At 32.0% G+C, this 19,742-nt stretch overlaps 1 protein-coding gene and 1 non-coding gene across 2 annotated transcripts; both read right to left on the reverse strand.

Moving 5' to 3' along the window:
• Positions 1-2,200: 2,200 nt before the first annotated feature.
• LOC146899848 (cyclin-D1-1-like) lies at positions 2,201-5,715 on the reverse strand. The gene is made up of 6 exons (XM_085731807.1): positions 5,352-5,715; positions 5,063-5,149; positions 4,115-4,213; positions 3,773-3,974; positions 3,501-3,631; positions 2,201-3,384 (listed from the first exon to the last, which is right to left on the reverse strand). The coding sequence occupies exons 1-6, from the start codon at positions 5,658-5,660 to the stop codon at positions 3,145-3,147; spliced, it is 1,068 nt and encodes a 355-aa protein (XP_085587933.1). The 5' UTR covers positions 5,661-5,715; the 3' UTR covers positions 2,201-3,144.
• A 2,804-nt stretch (positions 5,716-8,519) lies between these two features.
• On the reverse strand, positions 8,520-8,594 carry TRNAV-AAC (transfer RNA valine (anticodon AAC)). The gene has a single exon. It is a non-coding gene; the product is annotated as a tRNA-Val (tRNA).
• Between the last annotated feature and the right edge of the window lie 11,148 nt (positions 8,595-19,742).

Here is a 19,742-nt window from a genome sequence, read left to right on the forward strand (position 1 = left end):
AGAAAAATCATCAACAATCTTTTTTATTTCAGAAAAATGTTAATGAATGTCCACAACATTGATCAATAAATTAATAAAGAAATGTTGTGTTAAAATATAGTGAATTCAATTATGTGGTAGATACACAAAATTGTTCGTCATTTAACAATTTAATTGGATTCATGAGCTACATTTTGGTCCTTTGAATTTTAAACAAGATTCAAACTTGGTTGTTGATAGTTTTCCCTCTTAAAAAAAATGATGGCACAAAATTTGTCACTATCAATTATTAGGAAATTATTTTTATCTCATTATATAAACTTCAATGTTGAGTTTGTTAAGAGACAAGTGAACATCTCCTTATAGAAACTTCCATATTGAGTTTGTTTAGAGACAAGTGAATGATGTTGTTTATATTCTTGTAAATGCGACAACAACTCGAGCTGGTTTTTTAATTTTGGGTGATATACAACATTTTATTAAACTCAATATATATATATATATATATATATATATATTATTTTATTTTATTTTTGACAAAATTTAACTCAATATTATTAATGAAAGGGTAGCACTAAGCAAGAGGCCAGTCTTATGTTAGTGATAATCAAATTTATATTAATCGTATTACTGTCCTTCCATCTGGGTGTTTGTCCTAATATCTGTCCTATTAGTCTTATAATTCAAAAGCACGCTTTTGATAATATAGTTTGTCTCACATGAATCCCTAAAATCAAGTTAAAATTACAGTATTTGTTAACGTGCAGATGTGACGACCAATCCATTGCAATTGTTTGATCTGCATAATTAACCTGCTCAGCTTAATTATTTTTTGGTGGTGGGTTATTTGATTGATTAGCCCTTAATTAAAATTTCAATGGACCCAAACCAGAGCGTCGGTATAATAAGAGTGCAATATACATACTTGTACAATAATTAATTGATTGTTTAGTCAAAAAAAAAAAAATTAATTGATTGATTGAACCATCAGCAACTAACTTTTATTAATTGCCGTTTTTCATTAAAATGGACAAGGGCACTTAGACACGTTGAGTTGGGGGATCCACATTTGGGCCTCCTCTCAAACCTGTTAGTATAGTCAGTGTGGGAAATGATCATCCTCTTCTCGATTTGTTTGATGCGTTTATTGATCTGAATCGTCTGATCTCGATTTAACGGTGTAAGTCTGTTTTTAAAATATAGGGATTAGAGGTCCAAAAATCATGTGAATAATTGTCTTCACTATGGTCCATTAATAAAGCAGGGACAAACATATATAATGTGATGAACATAGGGCTAGAGTCTACACTACAGTGTATGGATTATGTGATGGATGTTTTAGCAAAGCAAAACATGTGGTTTATTTACATTTACAAATGGTTGTCATGCAAACTTAAGGGTGATAATTATGATTGCATAAGAAAAGACAACATGCATTGTTATTGTTACTGTTACTTTCTACAAAGACGCTCTTAGAATTATGAAAAGAAAAGCCATGGTGGAAGTGGAACGTGTTAGTGTTGCTGCATGCATAAATTATATATACCTTGTGTCGGGGAAATGGGGCTAAATAACAAGCTCTGTTATTCTGTACTTAAAGTAACCTTTATGTTATTTGTGCTTTTCATGCTTTTGCTCTTCTAACTTTCAACTTGTATTGGTTCTTAATAGAGTCTTCATATTGGCGTAAAAGCCAGGTCTTTAGGTAGTTCCTATCTATCATCCACTTCATTATGAATCACTTGTAAAACTAAAAGTAATATCTGATTTTCTAAGAAGAAAGTGTTTGTGGCATGGTAAATAATCTACGCATGAAGATCTAAAATTTTTACAAAGCATGACAGATCTTACATGGATATCCAAGTGGGACCAAATAGTCAATTTTCTTCAGAGATTTGCCTCACTAGATTCCATAAAGGGTCTTATACTTTCTTTTCATTTAGTAATAAGAACAAGGCCAAATGGCAAACCTACAAAGTACTAAATTCAGAATCATGTGCAAAAGCTAGCAACACCCAATAGTATACAAGAGATTTTCAGTGGAATGCAAGTTCATAAGATAAGTGGAAGAAATAATTCAATTTGTACATTTTAGACTCTTATGGATGTAGTATCGTATCATATAACAGAATTTCCAAATTACTTTGGGGTCACTGAGCCCGTGAGTCACATGATTTATATTTAACAATTAATCAATAAAAGAAATGTGAAAAATCATAAATACATGAATTCCATAATGATATTATTATTGAATTCAATTCAAATCAATACACAGCACAGAGAAGAAGGCCCCAAAGACCTTTTCACCTCCATTTTCAAAGCCAATTAGGCCGGCCACTATGAAAAGAGAGTTCACCTCTTTTTTCAAAACCAATAAAAAAATGTAAAAGTATAGTATAAAAAAAACTATATACACGTGTTTCCCATCACACGCGTTGGACACCAAACATTGAAGTCCTGTATAGTTAGGCCAAACCTCATGGCCTAAAAAAAGGGATCAGAAAATAAACAGCTCCCAAAAACAAACAAAAAATCACACAAACACACATGATTGGTACGTGCCAAAGCCATCTTCACACGTACTATCAGAAAAGTCCATGAAATATGGCCAACTTTAACTCATTTCTGTTGTTTATTGTTGAGGGTATCCCTTCAAAGGAAAATGAGTGATGTTATTGCTTGGCGCCAAGAAAAGAAACTTCACTCATAAATGTCTTTCCCATGACAAGTCAAAAACAGCTCATAACTTCAGAGTTTTCTTCCCCAAAGGTCTTGATTTTGATACCTGCTCTCTGTTTTTTCTTCACTGTTACTAGACCACTGCCCCCACCATCTTTCACCTATGATCAATGCCACCTTTGAATTCATATCCTCAACAATTATTACCACGTCAAATGCTTCTCTCTCTCACAGTCTCACCTATACATCAATAAATGTGTGTTCCAAAATCCCCTTCCTCTAGGGGATACAGTTACACCAAAAAGATAAAAACGAAAAATAAAATAGGAGTACTAGTACTCGCCAAAACCATCAAACTCTCATACATACAACATAGTCAAATTTTCATTGCAAAAACCCTCCTAAAAATGTTGAGGTTTCTAGACAACCTGGCCCACCTTATTTCCTCTTGTTCCTTTATTATTATTCTTGTAATTTCTTTTCTCTTCACTCTAAGTTTCCTTTGTCATCATCTACCCAGAAACAGCTATTTAATTTCCTCTTTTTATACGACAACGGGAAAGAGGGTGAAGAGGAGGAAGATGGAGATGATGACGACGACGAGACACTGGACCACCTTCTGGTCCGAGCTGTAACTCGCAACTGTGGCAACACTTTAGGGGCATTTCTTTGGTTATTGCTACTCACAATTTCTTGCATCAACTCATAGCACCCTATAATTTTTTCCTGCAATAAACAGATATATGTGCTTTGGTAAACATATAAATAACCACATGATTTTCTTTCATTTACCCGTATACTACTATAGTACTATGTATTTACTATACATATAAAATGCTTACTTTGCTTAGTCCTTCACACCATGACTCAGCATGCTCAGGATTAACAAAAGACCAATTAGGAATTTCATTAGCTGCAGAGAGTATGGCAGCTGCAGCAATGCATGATGGCCTGTAAGCAAGAAAGCTAGCATCTGCAGACAGTATTCAAACAGAAAACTCATTAACCTTGAAAACTCACAATAGAGATCATCACTTATTCACCATCATAGTTTTAAAATTATTTTTTTAACTACATTTTCAAGCATTGAGAGAAATTAAGGGTAAAAGAATACCTTGGATATTAGATAAGATGATTTCTGTAGCACGTGAAATGAGGAAGTGAGTGAAAGTTCCAGTTGAATCTAGCTTGCACGCAAAGAAACTGAGGAAACTAAGTGGGGTGACTGATCTTAGCCTCCAATCCAAAATAGTCAGAACAAGCAGCTCCATTCTAAGAATCGTCCTCGGTTGAAATATGTATTTGGCACCTTCAACCTACAGTTTATAATATACATTACAATTTTACAAATGACTTAGTATTATTATCACTATATGGATTGACATGCCGAATAATAAACATGGGGTTCTAATCAATAATTAATATAAGCAGTTAACCTTAAATAATGAATGTATACCTGAAAGTCCAAGAGAGAAGGAACCAGTGGTTCCTCCATCTTTGCTGCTAAAGACAAACATGCAACAGATAAAAGTTGCAGTGGCCATCCATTTGATTCCTGTTAATGTGGTAATGTAATTAGCATCACCATAATATAGTTGTTCAATAAATTAATAGTAGTGATCCACTAATATTATCATATTCAAACTTTATGCCATAAATACACTCACGTGACATACATGTGGAAAAGAGGGAAGCACTAGCTAAATTCTACTAGCTGTCATAATGTATGTATATGTTGCAAAATTCACTTATATATATCGTTGATTTTTACATTATTTGTGTATATATACAGTATTTTTGTAGTATAGGTACTTGTAGCCTTAAAAAATTTTGTATAAAAAGATGATTTCAATTTTTATCATTATTACTCGCAGACGTATCATAAAAAGTGATTTCTAAAACAAAATTAAGTGCATTTTGAAAAGTAGTATCATTCATAGAATTTGTCAATGGAAAAAATAGCTATTAAAAAGAGAAAATTTATATTAATCAATTGATATTTTATTTTAAGAATAATAATAGAGTATTAAATTAAATTCTTGCTAAACATACATAAGTTGCTACTAGTACAGAATTTTGTTTATGCATACTCGAAGCTTGAAAGAGTGAGTATTCATCAAACAAATCTAACTGTGAATAGAAAACCTTGGCATAATAATTGTGATACTGAAGGGTCATGAGTTGAAATAATTGACATATTTAATTTTATTTATTCCTTTTCATGCGCCTCGTATTGGAAGTGTCAAAAGACACTCATTTTCTCGAATATGACAAGCGTGCATTGAATACAACTAGTACCGAGAAAACAAAATGATTTATCAAAATTTTCCTTCAAAAAAAAATGATTTATCAAAATTTATTACTGGCAAGACTTTCGACATAGTAAAAAAAAACAAGAGCTCACCGGTAAAGGTCGAGAATCCAAAAACCGATCCATATAGTTAACGGAGAGGTACGCCGTTAACGGCTGAAATCCATAATACTCATGTACCTGTAAAAAATAAACAAAGCAGTTGGTTTGAAAACTTATTATGCTAAAACTAATAACAGTCGTGTAATAATAACGCCGTCAACCATGATTCATCGACGCTGTTAACTCATTTAATATTACTTACTGTTTATAAAGTAGTTCATTTTAGCATAAAGTAGTTCGGTGAGTGACATTGATGTAATCCTTTACTGTTTCTATTTACCTTGAGAATCCATGCAATGGCTTCTTCTCTGGTGCTGGCTTCGAGAGAGCGAGATTGGAATCTTGAGACGTATTCGAAACCAGGAACGAACTTGAACTCGTGCTCGATGAAAACAGCAATCGACTCCTCCTCTTCCTCAGCGAATAATGACGACAACGGCAACGGTGATGATGATGATGAATCGAGGTCGGAGCAGCATTCCGGTGAATCTCCGGTGAGGACTTCCGACGAGTCTTCGCCGCAGAGGAGCTCGCAGTCGGAGGTGCTTGACAGTGGCATGAGAATCACCGGTAATTGCTCGTCATTCATTGCTTTGTCATGCTGATGAGTCACCAGAGAGAGAGAGAGAGAAATTTTGTAGGTTGGAAGGCTCAGCAGTTTGTTTCACTATAAATATGCGCGGCCTCATGGGGTTTCCATTTTTCAATTGTTAATAATAATAATGTTTATTTGTTTGTTAATCCAAAACGATTTGGATGAAAAAGTCCTCTTCAATCTTTTCTTTCTTTCTTTTGTGCTGTGGGCACACTGGACATACGGTTAATGTTCATATAAATTCAAATCAACTGACCCCATATGGTTTCAAATTTCAATGTTTAAAAAACAATGCTATGCTAAACAAAATAAAGATACTCAATGTGGGATGAAACAGACAAATCGGTTTGTCCATGGTGGTAACACTTTCCCTTAATTTCTCAATTAACCGATTAAATTACATTGAAGTGGTTTATAAATTAAATTAAATAAATTGACTAGCTTATAGTAATGTACTTAGTTCAAATATCTATGTTTTATTGTACCCTTGAGTGAAAAGAAAATGTTTCCTTGTATTGTACCCAACAAAACCAAGAAAACGATAAACATACACTATACTAGTGTACTAGTATTAATCAATAACAAAGGATGGATCAGAGAAATAGTGCATGTAACGATGAATTTTAAACATACCATGGTGAGGGTCCCATAACCATCCCGTAAGATATGACATGAAAATATATTTATAAATAGGAGATATTCATCAATGTACAAGTTAGTTTTGTAAGAATTGAATTATGTTCCACCTAAATTTTAAGATGATATCAAAATATATATAAATATATTTGGTCACCAACTATCAGGCCATTCAGGTTAAACATCAAATAGCCAATTCTTAATTGTACATGTTGAAAGTCCCAGATTAAATGATAAGTGACTTTAAAATATGTAGAAACACCTCTTATCTTACAAGCTGGTTTTGTAAATAGATTAGGATCACGGTTTTGTAAGAAAGATACATTGAATGTCTATACTAGTGGGCTCCCTAATTGGTGAAGTTCTTAACTTCTCCCATTGACTTATTTTTAGTGTACATAAAATCAAATGATGGAAAACTCTACCTAACCTTAAGTATATGAAATATTATACTATCGTTCTTTAGAAATAAATAGGAGCAATGCCCCCAAAAATCAGCATGGATTACGTATATGGTGTCATGTGTGCTTGATGCTGTTCACTAGTCAGTGAGAAATGCTTACTCACCCAACATTTAATTAATTTTCATTTATTTCCTTTAGGTTTCTTGAAGTAAAGGTAACTAATTAAGAAAGAAACAAAGGTCTATAAAGAATAAATTCTTATGACTAATTCTGTGTTTGGTGTATAAAAATCATGACCAGAATAGTCTTTGGTAGGGTGCAAAAATTGAAGGCAAAATCGTATGTTAATGTTATCAACCGACAAAGGATTATGGCACAGTTTTAGTTTGAAGATTATGGGAAGGTTAGCTGATAGTACATTATTGTTTGGCAGATAGGTACACATGGAGGGAGGGAGTGCTTAAGGAAAAGTAGAACTAGATATGATGTGTTGAAAACTAAATTATATGCAATCACACATAGCCAAATCTCGAATATTTGATGAAGATGTTTTTATGTTTTGAATTGAATTGTTGGGTTGATTTGGAGAATTTAGAAAACAAATCGTCCTATTTTCATCAAATGATTGGAATCTTTTGATTACGTGTTTTTTCTTTCTTTCTGATATTAGGGAATAAGGAGGGTTTAATGTGCTGTAATTTAACGTTAATTTGGTGAAAATAGTAAATTCATAATATATTATTAGATTAATTAAATCATTTTTTTTAGACAAACAAGTAGTATTAATAAGGCTAAAGTGCAACTTTGGCCCCTTATCTTTCAAAAAGTTGCGATTTTGGCCCCCTAACTTTGAAAACTACAATTTTGGCCCCCTAACTTTGAAAACTGCTGAGAAGGCGACACGTGTCCAAAAAAAGGGGCCATTTTGAAAAGATAAGGGGTCATAATCGCAACATTTTGAAAAGATAAGGGGTCAAAAGACATATTTCCCTTATGTTAGGGGGTTAAAAGAGCATATTTCCCTAAACATGGGGGGCCAAAATTGTAGTTTTCAAAGTTAAGGGGCCAAAATCGCAACTTTTTGAAAGATAGGGGGCCAAAGTTGCACTTTAGCCTTAATGTTAGTGGTTATGTTAGTTTTTAAGGTTGAATTCGAGACATCTTTCTTAAAGTTCCTTTAAATGTACTGTAGTTCATCAATTGAGCTATCTATGAAGACCATGTGCTTCTATCGACTTCTGGAATGAGTTTCAAATTCAAAGTGTGCTTGTTTGGTTTTCCAAAATGGAATCATTTTTTTTTTTTGTGTTGACTAACATAAAAAATTCTCTTGGGAATTTTGTTGCCCAATTTAAAAATTTAAACCTAATCCAAAGACACAACAAAGGTGGAGAATAAGCATGTGAAAAGGAAAAGCTTTTAATCTTAGCTGGCACATATGGAAAGTTATGACTTAAGATCGTGGCTCTTGTGGAAGCACTGAGTTGTTTGTTGAAATCTTGATCCTTATAATTTGAATGTTGATTACATAGTGTGTGGAATGATTGTGCTGCCATCTTTGAAACAATTGTTGGTGGTTTTTTGTGCTTCACGTTTAGGGGTTAAGACTTGTATATGGTGATAAACAAACATGATGAACCAATGTAACATAATTGGCTTTTTGGGACAAAACCCGATTTGTGAAAAATAAGCTGCATGTGAAGAAAGCGGGTCGCACCAAATACGTTGAACTCCGACCCAAAAAAAAAAACTTCATAAAAACATACGTTGAACTCCGACCCAAAAAAAAAAACTTCATAAAAACATGAAAAAATGGCTTCGCCCCGGGTTCGAACCGGAGACCTTCAGTGTGTTAGACTGACGTGATAACCAACTACACCACGAAACCTATGATGATCTTTTTCTGCTGGTTTACATTATATTATTGTATTTACGACATTGCCTCAAGAGTAATTTTCTTTTCATAATAAAACAAAATGTTATTATCTGAAAGCCTTAATGAGTGATCTTAAGGTTATGAATGATTAAATAATATTATAGAGTGAAGAAAATAATTTTTAGACAAAATGAAGATGTGTTTTTTTTACAGAGATAAAAATGAAGATGTGTATTTTTTTTACTTTTAAGTTTTTTGTCATCAAGACAAATTACTATCTTGCCATCTTGTTAAACGTTTGACCTTTGGTACTATTTAGCTTATGCGTCCATCTAGCATGATCCACTGCATCTTTTTTTTCTTTTTTTTTTGAAAGTGATCCACTTGTTAACCAATTTTGTTTTGTTTTGTTTTTTTTTTTTTTTTTTACAAAAGTTGATTTACTAGGAGTATATTTTTAGAGGAAAATTAAATACTACCTCATCTATTTATATTACCACCTTTTTATTATTTTGAAACAATAAATGAAAATAAATAAATAATTAAAAGAGGAATAATATAATTACATGATTTAAAATCATGATTCAGACATTTTCTTTTTTAATTTTATTTATGTTTGTGTCTAAATATTTTTTTAATGTTGTGTCTAAATAATCATTCATCCTTATATTAGTATGGTAAGTAGGTTTTATAAGTATTCATCGAATAAGATATGACATGAAAGTATATTTATAAGTTTATCAAATATGTTAGTGTAGAAAATGATAAATGTCTCCAACTTATAAGGGTTTTTTTTTTTTTTTTTATATCAAAACGTTTTTCTTAAATGTGGATTAGAGGGCTCTCGGTACATATTAGAATTCTCGATGGATCTTGGAATTCAATATTTGATCAAGGTGCAGCTTATATAAGGTCATCCACCTATAACTTACAAAACTAATTTACCAATTAGCGTTGACACATGTTAGTACAATAGCTAAGTATAAAAATAATGGTAAATTATCATATACATTGAGTATCATGATAAGATTTATAGTCTCACAATTTCATGTTTGCAATTTTTTAGTTTTTGGTTACCATCATAGTTGGAATTAGTTCATTGTGTTTTCTTTCTTTTCTTTTAGAAACAAAAAAGTTTAGGGTGGTTGAGTTTCAGAAGCTCAAAAGGGTTAAAACAAATTTCAAAACTCAAAGAACACTAAAAAGATGCTTACATATAATCTATTAAAGAAGTCATTACGTTGTTTGCAGGAAAAATCAACGCTCTTCATTAGTTCTTCTAGAACTATATCTTAAATCTTCATAAACAATGATAAAATTCCTAGTCTGGGTGATCCTTCAGGGATGCTTTAATATTTATAAAAATAGTTCTTCATGAACTTATATTACATGATGATCAAGACCAATTCATTCTTTACGCAATCCTTCAGGAATTATAAATATTAATTCACTTTTTATTTATTCTTTGAAGCGATTCAATTGATTTTTATAAATTGGAGTCACGTGAGTACTATCATATTATGAAAATTCAAGATAGAATGATAAGCTACGAGGTATCACCAAAATAGTAAAAAAAAAAAAAATCATTGATAAGATTCAATAACAAGTTTTAGTCCCAATTCAATATAGAATCTGAATAATGATACATAAGAAATAATATTTGGTATGAGAAATGAACCAATATCACTTAATTAAAACTGAAATTTATCATTGGTTTCTTTAACGTGATTATTATCTAATGATGAATGCACTTTTGATTAGTGCATATGCACAAGTTATTCTAAATGAATTTCACAGAAATGGTCACATTCAATAAAATTTCCCCTATTATACATCTGCATACATGAAATAGGACAGGACAAATATATTTCCAAGGAATACAAATCTTGGATTGTAAAGGAAAGCAAAACACACAGCAATTGTAAATTACCAAATTAAATTCATTTGACCTGGAAAAGCAGCATACACTATCTTCACATAGTATCATGCATACAAGTTTAGGCAAGCTTTGCATCTATGATCTATGAAAAAAATCTAAACATAAGAAAATGGCAGCACCTTTAAATAAGGTGGTTCATTCACAACACACATTAATTGTAAATAAAAAAAATGGTGGAAATTAATTTGAAATCACGCTTATAAGAAAATCTGACTATCATATGATTGAAAAGATGAACATTACCTGTTTCCCTCATGGATTCAAGCGATTGCTAAATCATTGTCTAAAACCATTAGACACTCAAATTGCTCTGGTAGAGATCGTGTTGATAACGTAATATGAAATTAATTCAAAGCATTGCAAGATACTGTACAACATAGAAAAGTAGAGAGAAAATGATAAAGGGAGAACAAGAGAGTATATTGTATTACTTCACAAGTGTGTCATTACATTGCAATATAGGTCCTATTTATAGGACACATATAGGTAAATGGAAGATCACATTACAATCCACTCACTAGTGAGAGTTACAATCATATGGAAGGTTAAGGGATAGACATCCTATAGTGGGAGTTACAATCATATGGAATGTTAAGGGATGAACATCCACTAATAGGTATATTCATAACAATAATCAAAATTTAAGTACTAAGAGAATTAGAACGGTGGAATTTTAGATGACATTGATTGGAAGGGGGTGAATGAATGATAAATTTTTGGAATTGCAGTGACAAAATATGATTAAAAACAAAATTAAATAAGCATGACAACATTAAGGCTATGTTTGGATTGACGGAACAGAATGGAGCGAAGCGGAAATGGAGCAAAGTGGAATGGAGCGGAATGGAATAAATATTTCATTCCATTGTTTGGGTATCATACGACGGAGCGGAACAAATTACTTATTTCATTGTTTGGAAAGTGAATGGAATGGAATGGGTTATAACTTTTTTATTCCATTTTTATCCTATTTAGAAAACAATATTATTTTCATTTAGTATTAAATCATATAATCTTTTAGTTTTTTTTACCTTATACTCCCTCCGGTCTCAAATATAAGAAAAGATTCCTTTTTTAGGTTCATTGAATAATTAATGTATTTGCTTTACAATGTAGACCAGATACATTAACTACTCAATGAACCTAAAAAATGAATCTTTTCTTATATTTGAGACCGGAGGGAGTATTAAATTTCTTCTCCTACATTTATTAACATTGAAATTGAGAGAATATAGTGAATTATAACTTGTCTATTCTTTATTTTACCCTTGTTTTAAATAGATAAATACGACATCAAAACATTAATATTACATAGTTTATCAATAAAAAATAATTTAACTTGCTTCAATATAAAAGCAACTAATAACTTGTATTCTTTTCTCTATCAATTTACGTGGAAAGAATTTTCATAAATGAAAAAGTAGGAGTTGAAAAATCCTTTGTTTTTACACAGGTTTAGTGTCATTAAATAAATGTTCCTTAATATTTTCATAAAAATCAAGTGCTGTTAATTTAAAAAGGTAAATAAATGATATAAGGTGTGCTGTGCAAGTACAACAAGACAAGGTGGGAAGAGTGTGTTATGTGCATATCAATGGAAAGACGGGAGAACAACGAGCTTGAAATACATATATGCAAGATCGGTGAAATATATAAAGGATATATTAGTAATAAAGTAATTACAATGAGTGATTCCATCTATACCTCCCAAATTGGGGGGAAGAAAAATAAGAGGAGAGGATGGAATGGAATGGTATAGATCCCATCATGTTCCATCCCATTCCATCAATTTTTAAAAAATCCAAACAATGGAATATTATTATATTCCATCTCAAACCGCTAATCCAAACAGAGCCTAAAGGTTTGTTCCTAAACTTCACAAAAACTTAACTCACCCCTTCTTCTGATATATAATTAGAGGAAGATAAATTATGTGTGTCTAAATGGAAAAAAGTATGAAGTGTAACCTATTTTAAGAAAGGGTATATTTCCAGAAACTTACCTAGTAGCTACGTAAGTAAGAAGATAGTAGTAGGACTTCTCTGTTTCTCATCTCACAATTAATCTATCAATCCTTCTATTCTCTTACTGTAATGTTACATGACCCGTGTGAATGCACCAGCATTTTACTAGTTAATTTCTTGACTGTTTATAAAAACAATCCTTAATCTACTAACAATAGTGATTGTATACTTTGAGATTAGTACACTATCCACCTCATTATAACAAACTTTAATGAAAATAGATTGCTTTGCTTGTATGGTGAGTTAACTATTAATTATTTTTGTGACAAGATGAAAGAAAAGAATAAAACATGATAAAGAAAATGGGAGAGATGGGCTCCAAACACGAATTTGTGTTTGTCATTTTTGTTTTCACAACAATTTTGCGTGTGTGCGTGCCTGCATGCATGCATGTGTGTGTTGGTACTACAATTACATTTCCATTTTATGTTGGTGAAGAGTAAACACATTCTACCGTCTCATCATCAATATAAATGATCGATGCCTCTTAACTATAAGAGAACCATATGCCAAGGAAATTCCCCAAATTGCCCTTCAAACCCCTTCTCAAACTCAAGGGTATAATTGTCTTTTTTATTTTCCATTTAAAAAAAAGCATCTGTCAAAAGCATAATTGAGAAAATTGATCAATACGTGGTACTCCTTCATTTCATTTCATTTCATCTCTTTATTATTAATTTCTTAATTGTTTATAAAAACAATCCTTAATCTACCAACAATAGTGATCGTATACTTTGAGATTAGTACACTATCCACCTCATTATATCAAACTTTAATGAAAATTGATTGCTTTGTGTGCTCGTGATTTTCGGATATCAAACCATTAATTGATTTGAATCGTCAATCTTTGAACTCTCTATTTTTATTCGTGGGAAGGGAAAAAGTGAGTAAAAACCCTTATGAGATTATGGATCCGGGGGTTGGTTTCGCCTAAGGAAGATTTTTAATCACCCTAAACGACTACGGTACTCCGTAGGAACCTCTTGCCTAAATTATCTTGTGCTAAATTATTTACTTATTTTGAAAATAGTTACTTAAAAGTCTAAGTGAAAGAATGGAGGGAGAAGAAATATGTTTTTTGTTATTTTTATTTGATTTGGAAGGATAAAATCCTTTGCCTACATACCCAAATGATTGGGATCAAAACCAATGTAGTTCCCTCTCAAAAATTATTTGGTGAGTTGGGTTGATTTTAAAGTTTTTAGAAAATGGGTTTTTAGAAGGGTTGAGAGACCTCAAGGTATAGAAGGATAAAAAGAAGTGGAGTTGATTGCTTTTAATTACAAGAAAGTGAGTCTAAATATAGATTAAAATTGATTGAAAGTTTGGTTAAGAAATAAAAGGAAAAAGATCACTTGGGTTAAAATCCAATGTTTCTTAAGAAAATATTTTTAAAGTTTTGCATATTTGATTTTTTTGGGAAAATTGATTTTTCTAGGCTAACGGTAAAAATTAAACGTAACGGCGTAACGTAAACAAAAATAAAATCGTGAGAGGAATTACTAAGGACATTGGATCCAAAGTAAAATCCCAACCTAAAATTACTAGTAGTTTGATTTTAAGGCCCTCAACTTAGTCAAGTTATTTAATCCTAGTTTGTTCCTAATTCATTTTGGTTCTCACCCACCATCAAAGCATAAAACGGTAAATAAATCGTGGTGTCGGTGCATGTGTCGGTGCATGTATTATTTACATAGTTACATAGCCTCCTAGATACATTCTAAGGTCTTTTTGCAAAAATAAATGACAAGAAATAAAATGCATTACATTAATTCCCTATTATGCACAATAAACAAATGATGATGATAAAATAAATGACAAGAAATAAAGTATGCACGAGATGACTCTAAATAATAGTGAAATTATAAAAACAATAAAAAAAACAGTAAATAACAATTAAAATAAATCACAATATTTTTTTTTTGTAAACTTTAGCAAAAAAATTTAAGCAAAAGAGGTGTAGAAACTAAAAATGGTGGTGTGTTTAGTAAAAAAGTAGTGGAAATTGAAAATTATTGGGCTTAAAATTAAAATCCAATGGGCTTACGGTAATGATCCAGGCCATCAGATCTTAATGAAAGGTCCAATAACAAACAGAGACCACATTAGTAAAAAAAAAAAAAAAGCACACACTGGATTTAAGATCCAATGGGCTTACGGTTATGCATCTTCCGATGGAGCTTTAAGCTTATGATATTTGAGTATCTTCCTAGTGTTGATTTGGCCAAAGTTTGTTGCACATGTTCTGAATTGCATTACCTTGCCTCAAATGATGAGTTGTTGAAGGAGTTTAGACAAACAAGGGTGGATGCTCGTCCTATGAAGTCTTTTAAAAACTTGTTTGCTCATTACCGAGCAGAGAGGATAAAGAAACTGTATTCATATTTGAGGGAGGTTCACTACGAGGCAATTTAGATACTAATGGCAAACGACATCCCTGCCCATCTTTACAACTTATAATACCAATGAATAATGATAAATTATCAAAAACAGTTCTTCACTGAGGAAAAAAATAAGGGCACTATTAGAAACATTAAGAATCACTTTAATTTTCATCCATCGTTACTAACTTTCTACATTATTTAGAAAGAAGAAGTTGTCACATCATTAAAGTTACTGACATATCTCACTACTGATAAATATACTTTAAAGGGGGTTGCCCTAACACAAAGGACAGGTATAAAACATGATAAAGATGAAAGAAAAGAATAAAACATGATAAAGAAAAGGGGAGAGATGGGCTCCAAATACGAATTTGTGTTTGTCATTTTTGTTTTCACAACAATTTTGCGTGCGTGCGTGCATGCATGCGTGTGTGTGTGTGTGTTGGTACTACAATGACATTTCCATTTTATGTTGGTGAAGATTGAACACATTCTACTGTCTCATCATCAATATAAATGACCAATGTCTCTTAACTATAAGAAAACCATATGGCAAGAAAATTCCCCAAATTGCCCTTCAAACTCCTTCTCAAACTCAAGGGTATAATTCTCTTTTTAATTTTCCATTTAAAAAAAGCATCTGTCAAAAGCATAATTGAGAAAATTGATCAATACGTAGTACTCCCTCATTTCATCTCATCTCTTTATTATTAATTTCTTAATTGTTTATAAAAACAATTCTTAATCTACCAACAATAGTGGTCGTATACTTTGAGATTGGTACACTATCCACCTCATTATAACAAACTTTAATGAAAATGGATTGCTTTGCTTGTAAGGTGAGTTAACTATTAATTATTTTTTGTGACAAGATGAAAGAAAATAATAAAACATGATAAAGAAAAGGGAGAGATGGGCTCCAAACACGAATGTGTGTTTGTCATTTTTGTTTTCACAACAATTTTGCGTGCGTGCATGTGTCTGTCTGTTACTTAACTAACACAGGGGTATTTTAGGCATTTCAGTTTGGCGAGAGCAAAACTTGTTGGGAAGAACAACACTATGTATCATCATTTTGGTAAAAAGAAAAACACGGTACCAAATGAATATCATGTGAAATGACACCTCTTTAATGAGAAATGATATTTTGACAACCGCTTTTTTGACAAATTTTGGACAACTTTCTCTCTCATGCTCACATGATGTTGTTATCCTCTCTCTTCCTTTTTCTCTCTCCATTGTTTTTGACCAATAAGAAGTGAGAAAAACAAGGTTGTCAACAAAGTTGTCATCAAATGGATGTCAAAATATCATTACTCCTCTTTAATATTGACAATACCCATGAAAACGAAAATACAAAACTCACAAAAAAGGAAGACATATTCACCCAACATTAATTCTTTCCTTCCTTCCTCCCATTATTATTTAACTCACTCACTCCTTGTATTCTATTTCTTTCAAAGTTAATTCATTCATTTATTCATTTAACCCTTATACTTTCCTTAGTTAAGTTAACACTCTACTCATCCATATATCCCTGATTTTAATTTGGATAGAATCTTGCAAAACCAAATTAACAAGGGTGGATGCTCGTCCTATGAAGTCTTTTAAAAATTGTTTGCTAATTATCGGGCAGAGAGGAGAAAGAAATTGTATTCATATTTGAGGGAGGTTCACTACGAGCCAATTTAGATACTAATGACAAACGACATGCTTGTCCATTTTTAAAACTTGTAATAGCAGTGAATAATGATAAATTATCATAAACAGCTCTTCACTCAGGGAAAAAAATAAGGGCACTATTAGAAACATTAAGAAGCACTTTAATTTTCATCCATCTTTACTAACTTTCTACATTATTTAGAAACAAGAAGTTGTCACATCATTAAAGTTACTGACATATCTCACTACTTATAAATATAGTTTAAAGGGGTTTCCCTAACACAAAGGACAGGTATAAGCTTGCACATATTGTTTATTAGTAAATATACTTTCATGTAAAATGTTTGTGAATTAATGTTTTTGATAGTTCTAATTTCAAAATCGTCGAGAATTTCATAGGTATATTCCGGAAGAAATAAAAGTACAGGTACGAGGGAGGGAATTCTGCTCTTTACCCAACTATTTTTGCTCGTTCCCAACTGAATTTTCGAAATTGTCCCTGCGTGAGTTAACTCACGTCAGTTATGATTTTTGCGTGACTTAAGTCCCACAGCGTGAGTTAACTCACGCTGCGTGCAGTTATAAGGCCTGACAGAACCTCATTTCCTCATTTTCAATCTCAAATCTCTCTCTCAAATTTCTCTCAAATTCCCCAAATCTGAAATTTCTTCAACTACAAATCAAACAACACTCAAACAAGTAAGTTTTCACTTAAATTATATTGGTATGATAAATTTTTTCACTTAATATAGAATTTTTTAGTTTAGTATTTTGTTAAAATTTTGATTTTTTGTTTGTAAGAAATGATACAATGTTACATGCAAATGACTTTTAGTGCTTAATTGTTATGATGTTTAAATGTTTGCATGTTTATGTTAGATTTTTTACACTTAGATTAGATTTTTTTAGTTTTAGGGTTTAGTTTAAATTTAGCTTTTTTTGGCAAGAAATGATACAATGTTACATGTAAATGACTTATATTGCTTAATTGTTTAGATGTTTGCATGTTTATGTTGTAGTTATCATTTTTAGGGTTTATGTATAATTTGCACTCCAAGTGTTTGATGAAATGTTTGAATGAATTTTTCATTGATTATTTTTAATTTCTTATTGTGTAGATTTGAAACAATGGCCGGGTGGATCGACGTTCATGCACAATTCAACGGCGGAGAACCTCAGAGGTTGAAGGTTCGGAATTCAACCAAGGAGTCAACCCCGGAGACACAAGGAGGGTGGAATACGTTCGATATAAACATCCAACGCTCGATGATGGGAGAATATCATTCACTTGGGTGGAATTAACGAACGACGATAGCGTGAGGACCATGTTTTGGGAGCACAACATGTTCCAGTGGATCGACATGCGTGTAACGTTGTTGAGATCAACTGAAGATATCATCAAAAGTTTGATTCCTCACATTCTCTCCTTTTTCTCCTCACTCTTTCACCTTTATAGTTTTAGTTTTTTTTTTAGCTTTTTTGGGGGCCAATTGAGGGGTAAAAAAGGGTCAAGGGAGGGGCAAAAATAGGCCAACCTACTAGGGGCACAAAGAGGTCAACCTTTGGGATAAAAGTAATTTTGCATCTTTTTACCCCAAAACCTTTTTACCGTGGGTAAAAAGACTCTTTCATGGGGTATAAAAAAGAATCAAATCTAGATTTACCCCAAGGGTTGAGGTCTTTTTGCCCCATGAAGGTTGGTCTCTTTTTGCCCCAACCTTGATCCTCTGTTACCCCAAAGTTGGTCTATTTTTACCTCAAAGAAGAAGATTTACTTTATTCGAATAAAATGTATCAATTTATGTAATTGTATCAATTATTAATAAAATGAGGTTTTATATGTATTATTCATGTTCCTTTCTTCCTTTATTTTATTTATATTTGCATTTATATTATGATTTTGTAATCTAAATAACGTTGAGAATTTATATTACCATTTATATTATCATTTATATTATTTATATTGCCATTTAAATAAAATTGAAAAAAAAAAGTTGCATATTAATAAACGTGAGTTAACTCACGCTGTAGTTTTTTTAAATTAACACTAGCGTGAGTTAACTCACGTTGCGTGTTTTAACTCACGCTAAATTTACACTAGCGTAAGTTAAGTCATGTAGAGGTATTTTGGTCAGTTTGGTTGGGAAGGAGAAAAAAATGTTGGATAAAGAGCAGAATTCTGAGGGATGGAGGTATCACATTGTTGAGTGGCCTAAAAACAATACACTAGTTAAATATTTTTTGAAGGAACAATACACTTATTAATATTAATCCAATATAATTAACTAATTAAGAGTTCATATTTTGTAAAATATCACTAATAAGCTGGAATAGCTCAGGTCTCAGTTGGTTAGAGCGTGTGGCTGTTAACCACAAGGTTGGAGGAACAACACAAATTCTTCATACTATTTTTTCATGGCCCAATTGTTTCTAAGATAAGACTTATTCAAACTATTTATTTATTTATTTATCAACATCTAATTTAAGAGAAAAACAAGTATCAAAATCATAGTTACTCAGAAGCAAATCTGGGTATAAAAAATAAGCAGAGTTTGAAGAAAAAAAATTATTTATTTATTTATTAACATCTAGTTCAAAGAACCTTCGCTGGAGAGCCACGGCACAGCACCGCGGGAGAGTTTCCGGTCACTTCCGGTAGTAAAGTTATGGTTGCCGAACTAGAGAACGAGATATAGAGACATTGTAAAATATCCATATCCGAGGAGTAATGAGAAATATACTAAGCATTAAAAGCCTTGGAGTATGACTCTGATATGATATATTGATGATATGCATCATTTTTTGGAGTATGTATGGGAGGTTTATATTGCAATCTTCAGAGACACAAGCAGGCGCTAGTCCCTTACCCACCCTATGTTTAGTGTTTTCGATCTAGATGTTGTGTTCAAAATAACCCACCTATCTATTTTAAGCAATGCTATTCAAGATCACAATTTAATTCACAGATATCGAGTTTGCTATCCTACTCATCCCCGCAACTAATTCGCATACAAAATCGCATTTTGAGCAAGATTGATGCATAATTGCTTATGCATCATGAAATCGCACATTGTTAGACTAGCCGCTTGAAACCAATGTTTTAGAAAACCAAACTGGGCAATTCAATAGTAAACTGACACTGCCTACGGTT

The sequence above is a fragment of the Medicago sativa genome, chromosome 8 (assembly GCF_051527215.1).
Source record: "Medicago sativa cultivar Bolivia chromosome 8, Bolivia_mono, whole genome shotgun sequence".
In the NCBI taxonomy this organism is placed as follows: domain Eukaryota; kingdom Viridiplantae; phylum Streptophyta; class Magnoliopsida; order Fabales; family Fabaceae; genus Medicago; species Medicago sativa.